The 19,927-nt window shown below is 36.4% G+C and overlaps 2 protein-coding genes across 3 annotated transcripts in view; one reads left to right on the plus strand and one right to left on the minus strand.

Annotated features, from left to right (window-relative positions):
* Positions 1-997: 997 nt before the first annotated feature.
* Positions 998-11,979, minus strand: ubxn6 (UBX domain protein 6). The gene is made up of 11 exons (XM_059341943.1): positions 11,825-11,979; positions 9,923-10,080; positions 8,265-8,323; positions 8,013-8,141; positions 7,236-7,333; positions 7,050-7,125; positions 6,193-6,277; positions 5,838-6,057; positions 3,191-3,321; positions 2,958-3,106; positions 998-1,594 (listed from the first exon to the last, which is right to left on the minus strand). Exons 1-11 carry the CDS (start codon positions 11,905-11,907, stop codon positions 1,469-1,471), a joined length of 1,314 nt encoding a protein of 437 aa, XP_059197926.1. The 5' UTR covers positions 11,908-11,979; the 3' UTR covers positions 998-1,468.
* A 1,153-nt stretch (positions 11,980-13,132) lies between these two features.
* The window catches only part of uap1 (UDP-N-acetylglucosamine pyrophosphorylase 1), a 28,632-nt gene continuing 21,837 nt past the window's right edge, over positions 13,133-19,927 (plus strand). For both annotated transcript variants that reach the window (XM_059341941.1, XM_059341942.1), the window contains exons 1-2: positions 13,133-13,240; positions 16,135-16,443. In XM_059341941.1, the coding sequence (XP_059197924.1) occupies positions 16,161-16,443 (283 nt within the window). In that variant the 5' untranslated portion in view covers positions 13,133-13,240; positions 16,135-16,160. The remainder of the gene's footprint in view (positions 13,241-16,134; positions 16,444-19,927) is intronic.

Here is a 19,927-nt window from a genome sequence, read left to right on the forward strand (position 1 = left end):
TTTAAATAACTCTGAAAAGTGCTTAAACCGTTAACGGAACAATGTCAGCACGTGGCTTATACATTGGGGACCTCAACTGTGAATAATGTCTCAGTTTTGGACTTCAGTTTTAGGTGAAATAATCCATAACAACATGATTTGGGCTTGTGCTCATACACGTAAATATAAATTACATTTGTTTTAATTAATGAAGCAACCAGAGAAGTTTGTTGTACAACAAGGAGTGCAAGGCTGCTGCAGAGCAGGAGAGGACAAGACTTGTAGCACATCAAATCAGACCTGACTGAACAAACACTGTTTAAACTGGAGCACCAGCGAACAAAACTAATAACATTTCAAGTTGAAGCCAGAGCCAGACACCCAGGTGCTGAAATACCAAACACAGATCTGACCAGACTTAACCTCCCTACTCTTGAATTTCCTCTACGGGCTGAAATATGTGCCACCAGAAACTGAATTTGAATTATTTATATTTGAATTTTAATGGCTTAACTTGAATAATTGCATTAAAAACTGTACAATTTGAATCATTGCTTTGAAAAACTGAATCTGAATTGTAATTTGAAATTGAATGGAGTAGTTTGGAATTGAACATTCAGTTTGCAAAATTAATTTCAATTTTCTGCGATGAACATCCAGGTAGTTGAGGCAGAGCAATCGAGCACAGATACACAGAGCGCCTCTTCGACCAATCAGTACCTCCGTTAGTTTTTGGAACATTTGTTGCGACCCGGTTGCCATAGCGCCTGTTTGGCCAATCAGCACATCCGTTTTCTGTGCTCGATTGCTCTGCCTCAACTACCTGGATGTTCGTTGCAGAAAATTTTAATTTAATTTTGCGAACTGAATGTTCAGTTCCAAACTAATAAATACAATTTCAAATTACAATTCAGATTCAGTTTTTCAATTCAGTGATTCAAATTGAACAATACAAATTCAAATTATGTGATTCAAATTCAGGTTTTTAATGCAATTATTCAAGATAAACAATTCAAATATAAATTATTCAAATTCAGTTTCTGGTAGCACATATTTCAGCCCGTATTCCTCGACATGACTGTAAAGCCGCGCCTGACTGTTAATCTGACTGTTGTGTAAGCAAGATGGACTGTTTACTTCAAACAAGTGCTGACACAGTTACAACAAGGTCTCAACATTCCACATAAAGTAACCTGACTGGTAGATAGTTAGTTAGAGCACAGAGGACTGCTGGCTCAGTCTCTTTACTACTCAGTATGTATCACTTCCTCCAGTACAATGTGCTGCTGAGACTTTATCCCCACATGGAGCAAAACAAGCGCTTTAGGGTGAAGCTGCCCCCCGTCACTAATCACTGCTACTGACTTTAGTTAGGATTTGTAAAAATAAACGTATCGCTAGTCTTTTAATTGTATTTAAAGGGGGCGCGTCCACCCCAGTAGTGCCAGAGGTGTGAAGGTAGCATGGAGAGTTCAGGTTCAGCTTCTGCTCAGCTCAGAGTCTGAATGGTTTCCAGCAGCTCTGGTTTGAGGAGGGCCGGGCTTTTTCCTCCTGCAGCTGCAATATCTGCCTGCACGGCTGCATCCCAGGCGAATGTGAGCAGAGCAGCAGGGACCTGGAAACATACAGGCACAACAGAAACTTAGTTAGTGTCATTGATGTTAGATTGGTTGTTTGTTTCATCAATGCTACCTATACATCAGAAGACTTTGAAAAGACTCCCTGAAAACTATCAGCTCACATCTAAAGACAAGAGTTTAGAGTTTTTAGTCTCACACTGAGATGATAGATTTAGACAGACTGTCAATCTTGCAGGGAAACTATTTACAAGACTACAACTAGATTCTTTTAGCAGTTTTTTTCCTACCATGCAAATTTTCCCCATCATGCTCTTAGTAGAAATGTACTAAATGGAGGAGAAGCAGCTTTTGGCTCCAGCTGCTCTAGTGTGTGACTCAGTGGTTTGTGTTGGAAAGAACAACAACAAAAAGAAGAGAAGACGCCACAAAATGCCCCTCACAAAGCTGAAAAAGGGTTTCTGTTTTTATCACATGAAAAGTTGACTATTTTACAGTAAAAATAAATAGATATAAGGAAGAATAAAGGAAAGGAACATTTAGAAATGAATTCATGATATTAATTTATGTCCTATTTAATTATAATTTGTTTAATTTAATAATTATATTTATCAGCTCTATCAACTTTCATTTAGGTAATCATACATTAATTAATTATTTATTACTTATTTATGTATACATTTATTGATACATTTTAATTGGGTCTCCTTACTGTTCTCTTTACTAAGAAACATCTAAATATATGACATCTCTGTTTTTATTGAGGACTGAGCTTACTAACATTATTGTGATGTTACTTTTGTGAACTATTCCTTTAATATAGACAGAAGAATAATGACAACTGTTTCACATGAATAAGTAGAGCCCAGAGTTATTCAAAATACAATGCCATAGAATGGAGAAAACAACAAATGGTTGGTGTGTTATGCTGAATTAATTACTGCAGTATAAATCTGGTGCTAATCTGATTTTTTTCCTTTTATAAAAAAAAAAAAATCACATGAAACGCCAAAAACAATAAAATGTTGGTTCATCTCTCAAGTCTTTCCACCTCCAATAACCTTTCTGATATTTATATGTTCCTATTAAAGAAGTGAAACCATGACTCCAAAAAAGGAGAAATAAAAACAGAAGACATCTATTTCACACAGACAGTTTGAGCATCAAAGATCTTGTGTAATGTGCAAATCTTGTTAAGTCCTCAGTGTCCCAACTTTTTTGGAGTCAGGGTTGCATTACTTTAAAAAAAAAAAAAAAATGTTATTTTTGCCAAATATTGCTGAAATAGGTGCAAAACAGTGCATTTGTTTTTTACATACACAATTGATGCTTTGGTGTGAATTTACAGAATCAAGAGAAATAAGTAAATGATGTTTATATGTATAACTGGTTTCTACTCACCAAGTTACACTCTGCGAGGGCGACTTCATCAGCCTCTTGTAGTTTCTGACTTCCAGGAGCGATGAGCTCGAAGGGCTGCCAGCCGTCCACCAACGACTCCCGGACAAACGCAAACAGAACGGGCAGCCGGTCCCACGCATAGAAGGTCCCTGAGGAGAGGTTCACCTTTACTCACTCACTCCTACTGGTCCCCTTTGTATTGTTCTGAAGTTCTTTTAAAAAGAGTCTCTCACCTTGTAGCAGGCTTCCATCAGGCAGTCTGATTCTCAGCAGAGTGTAGTTGTATTTCCTTCTCTCCCTCTGCTCCTCTCTCTCCCTCATGGCTTTGGTGCGCAGCATGGCGTTCTTCTCCACCAAATCACTCCTGGGAAACACACAAACACACACAACACATGCCCATCACTGAGTGCAGCCGTTTTTCTCCCCTGAAAAAAGCCTGGTTGCTGATTGGATAGAATGCTAAGTAGGATGTGACCTAGTACTTGAAGCCACAACAACACGCGCCATTTGTAAAAGCCGGCGAAGCAGCATTATCACTATATTTAGCAACTTTCCAGACCCCCCTAGCTACTATTTTTCAAAAAAGTGACAAAGGCGACAAATCTAGCTACTTTTTCTGGTGTTATTGGAGACTTTTGGAGACTCGAAGGTCCAAGCGGCACAGTCCTCCTGCAGCAGTCTCTCCCAGCTGCAGTCACAGAGCCGGAGGGGATGTTAACCCCTTAGCGTCCAGTCTGCAAATTGCTAACAGGCTAACAGTTAGCTCTGTAGCAATACAGTGTGTATGTGCTGCTGCTGCAGGAGGTGTTCACTTAGCGATCTCAGTTTGTTTACAACAAGCACCGGACACTCTGTGCACAGTTAGTGATGCCGGTTAATTCATGATTAGCCATGCTGGTTTGTTTATGATCAGCTGCTGACGTGCACAGTTAGCGACTGTGGCCACAGTTACGTCTCCCGTGTTTAATCTGTCGCATATGTGATCATGGTCGAAACCGTTGCTAAGCGATTACGTGACGATTGAAAACCAAACGTCACCTCCAGAGTCTCTAAATCCCTCTGGGGACTTTTTATAATGGAGACACTCAGAGTGAGTGGACATTTGAGAGGGCGTGGCCTGAGACTTTCCCAGCGACCACTCTTCCCCCTAAAGTAAACACGGCTATGGATGCACACTTTGTTTTGTGGCTAGCACACCCAGGCAGCACTTACAACAGCATACAGGAGACCATTATTATACATAATGGACGGGTGTGTTTGAGGTTGTTAACATCTTGTCTTCTTTAGTCATTTTGTCCTTTGTAGCCACAGACAAACCTCGACTACATGTCTACAAAAGATCAGTGTTTCCTCTCACTCCCTGGTGGTTATAAAGCTGTAGAACACACCCAGAGTGATGAGCAGACATGTACGAGGTTTGTTCTGCAACACCCTTAATGATTGTGCAGAATTTAATCGACAGTGAATCATTGTTGCATAACCGCAAACGCGTTGACCGTGTTACTCAAATACTAAAAATGCAGATGTTAGGAACCAGATATTGAACTTTACTCTACTGTCCCGACACCATTACCACAACCGTTTTTTATGCAATTAGACATGTACAACATAAAGACATCTAAAGTAAGTGGTGCCACTGGAATGCACCAATTGTCTAATTGTGTTATTTTTGCTAAAAAATCAAATCTGTATTTGAATCTGTCCGTTTGTGCATCAATTTATAAATGTACTCCCTCTAATACTGGGCTTCCACCAAAAGATGTTCCCAGTCCCAGACTTTATATATTTAGATGTTTCTTAGTAAAGGGAACAGTAAGGAGACCCAGTTAAAATGTATAAATACATGTATGCATAAATAAGTAATAAATAATCAATGATAAATGTATGAATAACTAAATGAAAGTTGATAGAGCTGATAAATATAATTATTCAATTATACACATTATAATTAAATAGGACATAAATGTATATCATGAATTCATTTCTAAATGTTCCTTTCCTTTATTCTTCCTTATATCTATTTTACTGTAAAATAGTCAACTTTTCATGTGATAAAAACAGAAACCCTTTTTCAGCTTTGTGAGGGGCATTTTGTGGCGTCTTCTCTTCTTTTTGTTGTTGTTCTTTCCAAAACAAACCACTGAGTCACACACTAGAGCAGCTGGAGCCAAAAGCTGCTTCTCCATTTAGTCAGTTTTTACTAAGAGCATGATGGGAAAATTTGCATGGTAGGAAAAAAACTGCTAAAATAATCTAGTCATAGTCTTGTAAATAGTTTCCCTGCAAGATTAACAGTCTGTCTAAAATCTCAGTCTGAGACTAAAAACTCCGAACATGATGAGAGCTGATAGTTTTACAGGAGACTTTTCCAAACCTCTCTCCTTCACCTCCTTCTCCAATTCTACTCTCTCTCTCTCCTCCTCTCTCTCTTCTCCTCCTCCACTTCTACTCCTTCTCTCTCTCCTCCTCTCTCCTGCTCCTCCTCCTCCACTTCTACTCCTTCTCACTCTCCTCCTCACTCCTGCTCCTCCTCCTCCTCTCTCCTCCACTTCTATTCCTTCTCTCTCTCCTGCTCCTCCTCCTCTCTCCTCCTCCTTCTCCTCTCTCCTCCACTTCTACTCCTTCTCTCTCTCTCTTCCTTCTCCTCTCTCCTCCTCCTTCTCCACTTCTACTCCTTCTCTCCCCTCCTCCTCCTCCTCTCCTAGTTGTAGTCTTGTAAGTAGTTTCCCTGCTAGTTTCTCAGTCTGTCTAAAATCTCAGTGTGAGACTAAAAACTCTAAACACTTGTCTTTAGATGTGAGCTGATAGTTTTCCAGGAGTCTTTTCTAACTCCTCTTCCGTCTGGGCATCATAACTTAAGAAGTCTCCTCCTGTCTGTACCTCTGCTGTTGCTCCTTCTTGAGCTCCTCTGCCGTCAGGTTGTAGAACTCTGGCGGCAGCTCGAAGCGCTGAGCGTTGGGAGACGGTCTGAAGGCCTGAGGCTGGCGGTCCAGCTGAGCTCGGACCGGTTCTCCTCTCAGGAGGCGGTCCCTCCTCTCCTTCATCAGCTCCAGGGAGTCTGGACTGTGTTCTAGCAACACCAGGAACTCCTCTTCCTCCTCTGAGCTCCACCAAAGCCAAGCACAAATACAACACATTATACAACACCTGACTGACTGTTGATGACTGATTGTGGCAAGGTGACTAAAAAACCAGCCTGCTGATAAGAAACGTGTTGAACTAAAGGAGAGTTTACCTTGACCGTCCACCGGCAGCAGCAGGCTGGTGAAGCCCAGAGCCTCCAGGAACTCTCTGCTGCCCTCCACACTACGAACTTTCTCCTGGAATAAAAAATAAAAAGAGGGAATGATGTACAGGTGCATCTCAATAAATTAGAATATCGTAGAAAAGTTTATTTATGTCAGTAATTCAATTCAAAAAGTGGAAATGGCACTTTATATATATCCATTACGCACAGAATTAAACATTTCATGTCTGAATTTATTTAATTTCTTCTAATTATGATTATGTCTTACATTTAATGAAGACCTAAACTTCAGTGTCTCAAAAAAAACTTAATATTACAAAAGACCAATTTTTTAAGGCATGTTTAATATGAAAATGTTGGCCTTTGAAAAGTCTGTCCATCTTATAATGACTATCTCAAAATTATGACTTTTTATCTCATAATTTTGAATTTTTTATCTCATAATTTCGATTTTTTTAATCTGATAATATTTATTTTTTTTTAATCATGATTTCAACTTTTTATCTCATAATTATGACTCTTACCTCAAAATGCTCTTTTTTTAACTCATAATAACAAACCAAAAAGTGACTAAAAAAGGCATAAAAGACTAAAAAAAAGACACAAAATGACCAACTGAGATGTAAAATGACCAAAGAAAAGCCATAAAAATAAAAAAGACACAAAAATTAAATATTATAAAAGAACAATTTTAAAAAGTATGTTTAATATGGAAATGTTGTCCTCTGAAAATTATGTCCATCTATATGACTCAATACTTGGTTGGGCTTATTTGATTTGAACTACTGGAAATGGACTTTTCCATCATATTCTTGTTTATTGAGATGCTCCTGTTAAAGACTCACCTGGTACACCTTGTTGCTCAGTTTAATCTTCCTGTATTTCTCCTCTGTGGGATTCTTACATATATTTTCAATATACCTGTTAACAAAACATTGAATAAACACCATGTAACAAAGTTAATAAAGATATTCAGTAGAAAGGCCACAAACTGATGTTTAGAGTCAGAATAATGATGCTAAGCGTCTTACTTGCTGATGATGTCGACAGCAGCCTTCACTTTCTCTTTGTCCTTGTTAAACGTGTGAACCATCATCACAGACGCCTCGACGGCGTCTTCCTCAAACCGCTGCAGGACAAACACACAGCAAGGCTTTATTTACTGAGCTCAGTAACATTCAGTCGTATTCAGGTTAAATACTGCAAACATACAGAGAAGGATCAGGGACACACAGGAAAAAATATTTGAGTTCTGACTTTATTCTCAGAATTATGACTTTAAAGTCAGAATTATTATTCTATTCATATATATAATTATTATACATAATATATATATAATAGTTTATATATTATTATTACTATATATTATATTATAATTATTATTTATTCTCAGAATTTTGACTTTAAAGTCAGAATTATTATTTTATTCATATATATAATTATTATATATATAATATATAATAATTTATATATTATTATCACTTTATATTATATAACAATTATATAATTATTATTTATTCTCAGAATTCTGACTATTCTCAGAATTTTTAGTTTAAAGTCAAAATTATTTTATTCATATATATAATTATTATATTATATATATATTAATGTATATATTATTAATATATATTATAATAATTAGATAATTATTATTTATTCTCAAAATTCTCAGAATAAAGTCAGATCTCAAATATTTTTTTCATGTGTGGCCCTGATCCTCTTCCATACAAACATATTCTAATTCAAGCTAAAACAACAACAACAACAACAACAATGACAAGGAGAAATGAGAATCTGTTCATACGTACCATTAAAATGGCCTCTTTAATGTGAACTTCCCTCTCACTCTTAGTCAGAGTGGCTCCAGTTAGTGGACAGGTGAAATACACACCTGACACTGAGAGACAGGCTGGATCTCTCACTGGAACTTTACATTCCTGGAGAGAATCACAGATACACAGATACACAGATAGATGAAACACTGATCACTGTGAGACAGGTTTTTATCTTATTAGTGTCATTACAGAAACCTTTATTTAACAGATGACTGTGATACAAACCTCTGCTGTATCTGCCTTTTCTTTATCAACCAGAGCAGCTGCTGCCAGTTCTCTTCTCACTACAAGCAGAAACAGAAAAAATCACAGAAAATCACATGTCTTTCCTAGTAAACTGTGTCTTAAACATGCCAACATACACTATAAGAAACGTTTGTAGAAATTACAGTAAAACACTGTCAAATTACATCAGAAATAGGGCGTAAAATTAAAAATTGTATATCACCGTAGTAGACCCTTTTAATTATTAACTTTTAACTTTTAATTATTTAACTTTTTTAATGGAGAAATACCATGATGTGTGAATGAATGACACAATTACCCTAAAAATATTCAGTCTAAATTACAGTTTTTGCTGATATTTACATTTAAATTTACAGTAGAAAACCCACTTACTGTAGTTTTTACGGTGAAGTTCTGGCAACCAAAGCTGCCGGTATTTTACCGTAAATTAAACAGATTATTTTTTTTACAGTGTATAATAAGCAATAAAAAACTAAATGGATGTATTTTTCTTTTTTACTCTTATATTGCAGTTGAAAAACTACTGCACCAATGTTTTGCTGCCAGCAGCTACCACCACATAATTATTCATAATTGATTTATTTCTAATAATGAATTTATAAAATTCAGACATTCTATAGAAATGTTGTGCATTAATTCTATTTCAGTCACTTCGTTACACTGTTGTTAAATAAATACATATTTGTACATATTTTTGTACATTTTTTTCCTATTTTTATATATCTCTATTTACTTAAGACTTGTTGCATTTGTATTTTATATTGTTGTTGTATATCGAGTATAGCGCACTTTTTCAACTTTATTTTATTTACATACTTACTTATTTCTATTTTTTATACAGCAGTAACAAAAGCAATTCCCCCCGATGATAAATAAAGTGAGTCTGATTCTCATTCCCATTTCATATGATAACAGCCACATCTACTTTCAATGGATTTCTTGATTTTGGCATCTTGAAAAAAATCTCAAACAATAAAAAACAACAGCAGGACCAGCAGTGACTGTAGAGCTGGGTACTGTTTAACCAGTTCACTCCTCACCATCTTAATGATGTTTTTACACGCTGAAATGCCAATTCTATCAAACACAACGTGTACTTCACCACCACAGACTGTGTGGGTTGCAGCTGCTGCTGCATTAAGCCTTTTACACACTGTACATAACATGAAGAATGCTTGTCTGATTGATTGGCTGCAAAGAAAACTACACAAATAGTGGTTTATTCTAGAGCGCTACGGGTTTAGTAGGGACAAACAACGAGACTAGTCTGTGGTTGATCTGCATTTAACCCAGAAGAACCCACAGTGACACCATGTAACAAACACTTTAAGAGAAAAAGGCAAATTTGTGTTTCTGTTAGCAGAAAATGTGTCGAGTTTATTTATATTAAAATAAGAAATATCTTAAAAATAAATACCATAAATGCCCAATGTGACATATATGTCACATCACAGATCTTTGACATTTAGGGGTCGCATTTAATAAAAAAAACATCAGAAATGTGTTCCACGTGGTCTGTGGTATATCCCCCATCATTTTCTTTGAAGGACTACTGGGTCTGGGTTCTTCTGGGTTAATAACAAAACAAAGCAACAAAGGAGCTTCTGCTCATTCTGAGTTAATAGTTCTGGTCTCACCCTGGTTCCTGATGGCGTCCTGAGACGTGTGGACCTTGGGCTTCTGGTGCTGCTCGATCCGGGCCAGAGCTGCAGCCCCGGCCCTCTGGGAGCCCTCACTGGGAACATTACGATGACTCTTGGTGCTGGAGCTGCTCTGCACCCCCCCGGGCTTACTGCTGCAGTCACAGGAGGACACGAGAATCACAGAGAAGAGAAATGTTGTGGCTCCTTGTTACTGAACCGCCCCACAGGTTGCTTTAACACAAAATACCAAGTATGCAGTTAACCTTCTGGAGTCCAGGAAAGTGCCGGAGCACGACTTCTTCATGACGTCACAACGTAGAAACTTCAGCAGCATGTTTCCCTGCTGTCAGCTGAACTCTAAAGTTTTGGCTTTTCCAGAAGTTTCCATGTCCAATTTAATGCATCAACACTTTTTCAGCAAAGGTAAAAAAAAACAACAACACCTTGAAGTGTAGTAACGTGATTTTACTAAGATTTTTAACATTTTGCAGTGTGCATTCAGCATTTTTAATGCAATCTTTTGCGTTTACCGTTTCTTTGTGTGTTTTATGTGTTTTTGTATTTTTTTTGTAATTTTGTGTGTTTTGTGTTTTTGTAATTTTGTTGTTTTTATGTGTTTTTTGTATTTTTTTGTAATTTTGTGTTTTTGTGTGTTTCTTTGTTGTTGTTTTTTGATTTTTTATGTGTTTTAGTATTTTTTTTTTGTATTTTTGTTGTGTTTTTTGTAATTTTTTGTGTTTTTTTAAAAAATTATTCAGTGTTCAAAATGTTGATCCATTAAGTCAAAATGAAAATAATAATCAGGTCATAAAGGTGAGATTGTGCTGAAAACAATGATAGCAACATGGCATGGTGAAGATTTTGAAGTGCTTTATAGAGGCAGAATGAAAAGGAGTCAAAAACCAACAAAATAACCCAAGACTCCATAGGGTTAAGTTAGGGGTGTGCCATATCGTATCGTTCACGATAATATCGGTATTTTTTTTTATGGTTAAAAAAAAATGCATATCATGATATTGGCAACGTTCCTACTTCTTGATGTAGTGGTTAAAGTTGTTTTAATCACAAAAAGCTACTTACTCCCTGTTGCTAAACAAATGCAGCTTTCAAAATAAGAGCACAGTGTGTTAAGAGAATCCACCACAGAACTTACAAGAAGACTGTCAAAATAAGATGCCTTAAATAAAACATACAAGAACCTTTATTCTCCTTTACAGAATGTCATTAAAATATGCCCCCAGAACCCCTAAATGGTTATTTTTATTATTTTCTCATACTCTAGAGTCAAGAGTAAATTTTTTAGTATTTGGCAACTGTTGAGATTTGCACTTCACACTACATTTTAGATTACAGGCTAAAAAAATTATATTTTCTATATCTTTTTAAGTATTTGGTAATATCGTCAAGAATATCGTTATCGCAAAAACAGCCTGAAATATCGTGATATTCTTTTAGGGCCATATTGCCCGGCCCTAGGTTAAGTTTAACTAGCTGGGCTGAACGTCAGTGACACAGCAAGTCTATTACTAGTCAGTAATGTTAGGTAGGTTGGTAAAATACGAGTAAAAGTCACTTTACGTTGGTTAAAACCTTTGACTAAACCAGATTGTGCAGGATTAACTGAGCTAACCTGAAATTAGATGGACTGTTATATAATCTAATGTTAACTAGCTGCTAACTAGCCGTTAGCACATTAACGGTTAAAAACACACAGTAAACAGCAGCCTTGTTGTTGTCAGCTACACGACGAGCTAATATTGAACCAATAATCAATAATAAACAGCAGATGGTTATTTCCAGACTCAGACGTTCAGTCGTGAGCAGCTAACCAGCTAGCTGTGAAGCTAGCTGAGGCTGTGAAGCAGCTGGAGAATAATAAAGTTTGTTGTTGTTTACCTGGTGTCCGCTGTTAGTTTCTTCCCAGGTCCCGCAGATTTAAACTTAATGTCATTTTTAATGTCATCGAAAAACTTCTTCATTTCCGTTAGACGGTGTGAGAATAATCCGATAGCAGGAGGAGATGAGGAGCTCCGAGCTGGACCTGAACCAGGAGGAGGACCAAAACAACACGAGCCTCATCTGTCAGCTGATAGAAAACTACTTCCGCCCTGTGGAGGCCTGTGGCGCCTCCGTGTGGCTGCTCTCAGAACTGAATAAATAATCAGAAATACTTTTTTATTACTATTATTATTATTATTATTATTATTGTTATTATTGTTATTGTTATTGTTATTGTTATTATTATTATTATTATTATATATGTATATATTTATACATGTTTACATATTATATATTATGTAAACGTAGAAATATATATATATATATATATATACATATATATATATACATATATATATATATATATATAATATACATGTTTACATAATAATATTATGTTATGTATGTCTGCACACAGGCTAAATATACGACACATTGCTATGTTATTATTACTACTATTACTACTACTACTGTTACTACTATATTATTATTATTATTATTGTTATTATTTATTTATTTGCTTTGTTACAGTTGCTGCTGTATTACAATCCAATGCACAGATAAACAGAACAAAACATGCAAAATTATTTGGAGGTTACAACTAACCATATATATATATATATATATATATATATATATATATATATATATATATATATATATATATATATATATATAAACATGTTTACATAGTATATATTATGTTCGGTATGTATGTACACCCTGCACAAGCTAGATATATCTAAATATATGACACATTGCTATGTTATTACTACTACTACTACTACTACTACTACTATATCTATATCTATATCTATATCTATATCTATATATACTGTACTATTATTATATCCTGTCTAGTCACAATAACATTATTACCATCATATCATCAGTACAATTACCATCATAACTACTACTACTACTACTACTACTACTACTACTACTACTATTAATGTTAATGTTGTTATTGTTATTGCTATTATTATATCATATTGTTATTATATATTACGGCATTATAAATGTCTTGGGTGATTTTCCACCACTGTTTATTGCCATTTAGCCTCTCTGACAAGCAGCTTTACAAACCTTTCCAGGATTTATCTTTAGATATAATTCTTTTTGACATTTGGGATGAGTCACGTTTTCCGAGCAGCACCTGAACGCAACATTCTGCCGTCGCCTCTTGTGCCACGTCAATCGTGACGTAGCAGGAGGTGTAGTCCGGGTGGGAGGCGACAGAACGAACCAGCACCAGAAACCACACAGAGACTGGCTCTAATGCTCCCAAACCCCCAGAGGAGAAACTTGTCAGAGGTAAGACTTTAATATTTCTCTCATATTGTATTTTAACTTTTTAGCTTTAGCCTCGCTATGCTAAGTGTTAGCTGTGTCTCAGTTAGCCGGTTAGCTGCTGTGGCTGTGGTGCTGCTGTCACTGCTGGAGGCACCACGATGACTGATAAATGAAGTTTTTAACAGCTTTGGCACACTTATTGTAAATATTGCAGCTTTGCAACATTAAACATGTTAATAAAAACGCTATATGTCCTCTTCTACGAGCTATACCTGCTGTGTTTTTGCCAGAATAGCCTCAGAACTCCAACATCCCATTCAAGACTTGACACTCACTGCAAAAAACATGAAGCTGACCAAGTATATTCTTATTATATCTAGCAGTAGTATCTTTATTATATTGTTTTGAGTGTAATTTACCTACTGATCATAGCTTTATGTGCTTATTTAATTGTTATTATTATTATTATTATGTGCTTATTTAATTATCTTATTGTTGAAAGACTTCTTTTTAGGATTGACATTGTGAGCTTTTTCATGCTTTTAAAGCTGTTTAACTGTTGAATATGATGAATTTTTACCTAAAATATTGGTTCCAGTTAAGAGTTTTAGGTGCATGTAGTTTTAATGTTATTTCGAAGCATTTTCTATCCACCAAAATGTGATAGTTTTGCCACAATTGCTCAAAATAAGTATATTTGGATTTATTTCAAGCTATCATTGGTTTTTCCAGTGCCTAGATTTTTTTTAACCTATTATAAGAATTCTTACAAAGAAAACTTTACTTACTGCACTGGCAGATAATTTTACTTGTTTCGAGCATGTGTTTGCTTAATTCTAGTTATTTGTTCCTTATTTTTTGTCAGTTGGTTTTTGCGGTGCAGCCTCCTGTAGACATGGAGATTGAAAGTATTGTGAATACTATAAATCAAAATAATACTAAAGATGATTATGTGTAATATGCTATGTGTCATTTTAAACCAAATGTATTGGCGTATGTTGGCGTTGCCCTCGACATCCCATTCAAATGCTAAAACCAAAATCAGAAAGATCTTTATTGTTATTATCCTTAAGTACAATTACATTGTGGATAGCTTCTCTCCATGATAAAAAAAATATGAATGAACATATAAAAACACAATGTATAAAAGTAAGTAAAATAGAATATACACTTCAGGCCAAAAGTTTGGAAGGGAGATCAAATTTGTACAAAAAAAGATCATATTTTCATTGCTATACTTATAAAAATCAACGTGATTATTATATAAAGAGTCACTTATTAGACAACATTTTTTACTATAATTATCAGCTCTTTGGGTTTTTATTGCTTAGACTTTGTGTATATATGTATATATCTGAACTCAACAGCAATACTATCTTAAAAAATAGATAATATCTATGTACATACACTTGCTGAAAGTGTAATAAATAGATTTTACTGTCAGTATTTAGAGCTTCCCACCCAGTAGTGGTGTGATAAGTTCCTGGTCCAGCTGAGCTGCTCTCTGTGGGTGTGGGCTCAAACAAACTGACTAATTAAACATTCCTGTAGGTATTTCAATCAAGAGTTTCAGTACAAGGTGTAAATGTCACGTAGGGTGTTGAACCTGGTTGTGCTCGTTCTACCAGCAGTAGCCAGGTCATTAAAAAAAGTTTTAATCGAGTCATCAAACAAACCAAAATGTTATCTCTCTTACATTGTGGCAAGTTGCCAGGTATGAAACTCTAGTGGGGAACTCCTTTTATTACACTTCAACAACCAACCGAGAAAAAAACAAGAAATAAATAACTAGAATTAACCCTCTGGAGTCTCCAAAAGCTCCAAATCCAGACTTCTTCACCACATCCAGACTAGAAAACAAAGCAGCGTGGAGCCCTACTGTAAATTTACCTCTAAAGTTCTGGCTGTAAACTCCATGAGGCCAGTTTCAGTTTGATGATGATATACCAAGTAAAACTGGAGACAAGCTCAAATAGATTTAGTATAAATGATAGAACTGGATGGAACCCTCTTATATGTTAGATTTGACACCTTTGTTCACATTTGCAACATTTACAATTCTTTATTGAGCATGATAGTGGGGTTGAAAGTTAAAAAAAGATTCAAAATCACATTTTATGTTGGACTAAAGGACTCAAAAAGACACAAAAGGACAAAAAAAAGACACAAAATGACAAAAAAAGACACCAAATGACCAAAAAAGACACAAAATGACTAAAAAAGACACAAAATGACTAAAAAGACAAAATGACCAAAAAATACGCAAAATGAGAAGACAGAATGACCAAAAAAACCCATAGAAGACACAAAATGACTAAAAAAAGACACAAAATGACCAAAAATGACACAGAATGACTAAAAAAAAGACACAAAATGACTACAAAAAGACACAAAATGACCCAAAAAGACACAAAATGACCAAAAATACACACAATGAGAAGACAGAATGACCAAAAAACCCATAGAAGACACAAAATGACAAAAAAAGACACAAAATAACTAAAAGAAGACAGAAAAAGACACAAATGACCAAAAAAAGACACAAAATGAGTTACAAAGACACAAAGAGACATGAAAAGGATTCAAAAATGGACAGAATAGCCCTGTAAGACTCCATAGAGTTAAGCAAATACATACTGGAAACAAGTCAAATGATCTGCCAGTGCAGTAAGTACATTTTTCTTTGTAAGAATTCTTTAAATAAGTAAAAAATATCTAGGCACTGGAAAAACAAATGATGTCTTAAAATAAATCCAAATATATTATTTTGAGCGATTGTGGCTTGAATAGCTAGACTGTAGTAACATTAAAATAAGCCAGAAATACTTGAAACGAGCACGTTTTGCTGATAGAAAATGCTTTGGAAATAACATTCAACATGCTCTCATCTTGTGTTTTAATTCCTCCTTTTTCAGTTAACCAACCAACATTACTGTTCATCATGGAGTCCAACGCCAGCGGCCTGGTCCAGAGGTTGGCTGCAGCCGGCCAGTCTCACCTCCTGCAGTTCTGGGAGGAGCTGAGCCCCGAGGAGCAGGCCCAGCTGACCCTTGACCTCCAGGGGATGGACCTCCAGGAGATCAACGGCTTCTTTGAGAGGGCCATGAAGATGTCCAGCGGCATCAAACAGGAGAAGATGGACGCCCGCATGGAGGCGGTGCCGCGGGAGGTGCTGGGGAGCGTGACCAGGGACCGAGACAGCCTCAAAGACTGGGAGCTGCAGGGTGAGTTCTCTGTTGAAGTGTAGGAAGTCTGTATTCATTTAGTGGGAGATTAAGTAGATTTATCAGTTATGTCCGAATGAGGTTGTGTGTGAAAGTGGGATGTACAATGAGGTGTAATACACTAATAGTGTTAATATACAGAGTGTATATTGGGTAATACATGGATGTGCATTGAGATATAAAGAGACAGAAAAAGTTATTTTAAGAAAAAGAAACTTAATCATTCAACATGGTTAGACATTTATACAGACACAGATATAGCAGGGAATAAGTTTACATGCAGACCCTAACTCTAACACAGAAACGCTATCTTTCCGTCTGTATTATGCTTAGCTGTCAGTTAATAAAATTTTATTTTTACTTCTTTCAATGGATCAAACTGATGCGGAAGAAAGGGCTTAAATCTCCGCTTAGCAGGCTAACCTTGAGATAGCACATTACGCAGTATGCTGCACTAAAAGTACATTAACATGAACCCAGTTAGCTTATATACTATATTGCATGCAAGTATCTCATAAAAAATGATTATGGGCATTATGCTAAGCAACATGAATGTCATCCCTATAAGAAGTGAATAAAGCTAAATCTCCGCTTAGCATGCTAATCGCGCTACAACAACGTCTGCAACTCCATAAAACACTTACTTTTGATAAGGTACCACACCATCCAGCACATACACATTGAACATTGATATTCGCTGGAAACTATTAGAATATTATTGGAAAATCGAACCTTGTAGCGCACTTTAAAACTCCTAAAGATAGGTAGGCTAAATAGACTTACAGATGAGATGAGTCAGGGTGGAAATCCAGAGTGAATTGTGTTACTGACCAGGTGTAGGCCTATCACACAATGGGGCGGAGCTCCCCTAAAAGGGGGCGGAGCTACACCAAAAGGGGCGGAGCTCCCCTAAAAGGCGTCCGATCGGAAACAGTGCAATGCTGCAACACGTCCTACGTAAATATAGATATTTAGAAAAATGAATTAAAAAATCTTCAAAATCGAGGATGAACACCTTCGTGCCATGAGCAAGACACATACGAGATCTGAGGTCAGTCTGACTAAGATATGTACTAGATCAGGCACCTCAAACTCGCGGCCCGCGGGCCAATTGTGGCCCTCGTGGCGATATTTTGTGGACCCCACCTTGATATGAAAGTTTAATGTGAGTTTTATATGAATGGCACTTTACCGTGTTGTGTGTGGAAGGTCCCTTTATTGCTCCAGCTGGAGCTTTGTTTCACTTGTTTCTATGACGACGTTAACAAAAAGAAAGGCAGCTGCTACTGGAGCGTTTATCATCTGCCGTGTTGTTGTTACTGCAAGAAGTGGAAATGTTATGTAATGTAATTTTGTGTCTTTTTTTGTAATTTTGTGTCTTTTTTGGTATTTTTGTGTCTTTTTTTGTAATTTTGTGTCTTTCTAATAATTTTGTGTCTTTTTATTTGGTCATATTGTGTCTTTTGTAAAGTAATTTAGTTTTTTCTGTTATTTGTGTCTTTTTTTCTAGTAATTTTGTCTTTTTTTGATCATTTTGATACTGCCTCCAGCGGCCCCCAGGCAATTTGAGTTTGAGATCCCTGCCCTAGACTGACACACTCACACACACGCTTGTGGTTTTATAGATAGATGTATTATACTACACACCTTAAAGGAAACAAAGAGAATACTTTTGTGTTGTTTGATTTCCTACATTGTCATTCAGTCGGATTAAACATGTGAGTAATTAACATTGTTGGAGACTTGTAAGACTTGCCTAGTAACTGCAGGAACAATAATCCTGCCGGGCGTGTTTAATGCTCAGCAGGTGAGTAACTTTCTAGAAAAGTCGTCCAGGTGAGAGAGGAGTTATTTCCTGGTCTCAGACGAGGAAACATAAAAACAATTATAAAACATCACGTGGTTAAACCAGTTGCTAAATCTAGATAATAAACTTTATATCTCTCTGGCTGTGGCTCAGCTCAGATTTCTTGTAAGATTTGTTTTTGTAGAAATGTAGAGATGTAGAAATACGTGTCATATCACTGGCCTACATATAACACATTTGGCTGGCCAGTTAAAAAAACTTTTTAGAACTTTTTTTTTTCTCAGTTTTACTCTTTGCGTAGATTCTGCAGTTAGACTTTGTAGGGCAGGATAGTTTAGGGACAAATACTGTACTTTTACTTTATTACAGTTTACTTAAGTACATGATCTGAATACTTCTTCTACTAGTGCTCATAAGTTGTAACAGCAATTTTAGGGTTGATACCAGTTTTGTTGTTAAGCAACAGAGGACTTATTTCCTGGTGTCAGACAAGGAAACATAAAGAGGATTAATTAAAACATCACAGGAATAACTCAGATTCTTTGATGTTGAGATGGGGCGGGAAACATCGCAAAACAGACGATTAAAATTCTATTAGTTAGACTCATTAACATTGCTGCATGTAGGGAGTCCGGTGGCTAATGGTGCGTTCAAGGTCCACATGAATGTCAGGATTTTCGACGTTCACGACCTTCAGTGTTAATTGAATACACTATAAGGTTTTACGGCAGGGTTCTCAAACTCAAATTACCTGGGGGCTGCTGGAGGCAGTATCAAAATGACCAAAAAAAGACACAAAATGACAGAAAAACAATTGGCCCGCGGGCCACGAGTTTGAGACCCATGCTTTACGGTAAGAACTTGTTAGACCCGCCTTCAAAATAAGAGCACATGGATGTGTTAGCAGAATCCACCACAGAATTTACAAGAAGACTGTCAAAATATGACGCCTTAAATAAAAACATAGAAGAACCCTTATTCTCCTTTACAATAATTCATTAAAAAATGCAATGATTAAGATGGAATAGTGGCATTAGAATGTGCGAGAGGCACCAAATTTAGGCTTTTAGGGCAAAAATTTCTCCCAGGGATCATAGTCTCAGAAAATCCTGACAGACAAGAAGTTGCCCAGCAGTATGTTCAGTTTTTTCTTTTTATTTATGTAAATATGTTGGTTGTTGTTTACACTACAGTTCATGTAAAAATGCTTAAATAAAACATATTTGGGTTAAAAAAATCCAGTTAAAAATCCCATCTGCGCCCCTGGCAGAGGGAGGTAATTTGTGTTATTGACATTTTTTAGATGATTGACTTCTTACACAACAGCAACAGTTTTAATGAAACTATAAGAGAGGAGCATCAGAGGCTCTTTGCTCTCTGTGTGGTTGTATAAACTCAAACTGTTCCAACTCTCTCCGTCTCCTGCATGGATTTTGTAATATGAGTAAGTCAGCTTGTATTGTTCGTCAGGCTTTTGCGCAATCTCCCCGTGTTGGTGGGGGTCTAACCATGCAGTGATTGTTGAGTTATGTTTTTTCTCCTCGGGGAGGATGACAACGAGGGCGGCAGCACAAAACATCTGGTCCTGATTTGTGTCCTGACGTAAACAGAGTTTCTGTTTGACCCTCATGAGGTCACTCAGCTCGCCAGGTCCAGATCTGAGTGAGGGTGTGGTGT

Source organism: Centropristis striata, chromosome 9 (genome assembly GCF_030273125.1).
Source record: "Centropristis striata isolate RG_2023a ecotype Rhode Island chromosome 9, C.striata_1.0, whole genome shotgun sequence".
In the NCBI taxonomy this organism is placed as follows: Eukaryota; Metazoa; Chordata; class Actinopteri; order Perciformes; family Serranidae; genus Centropristis; species Centropristis striata.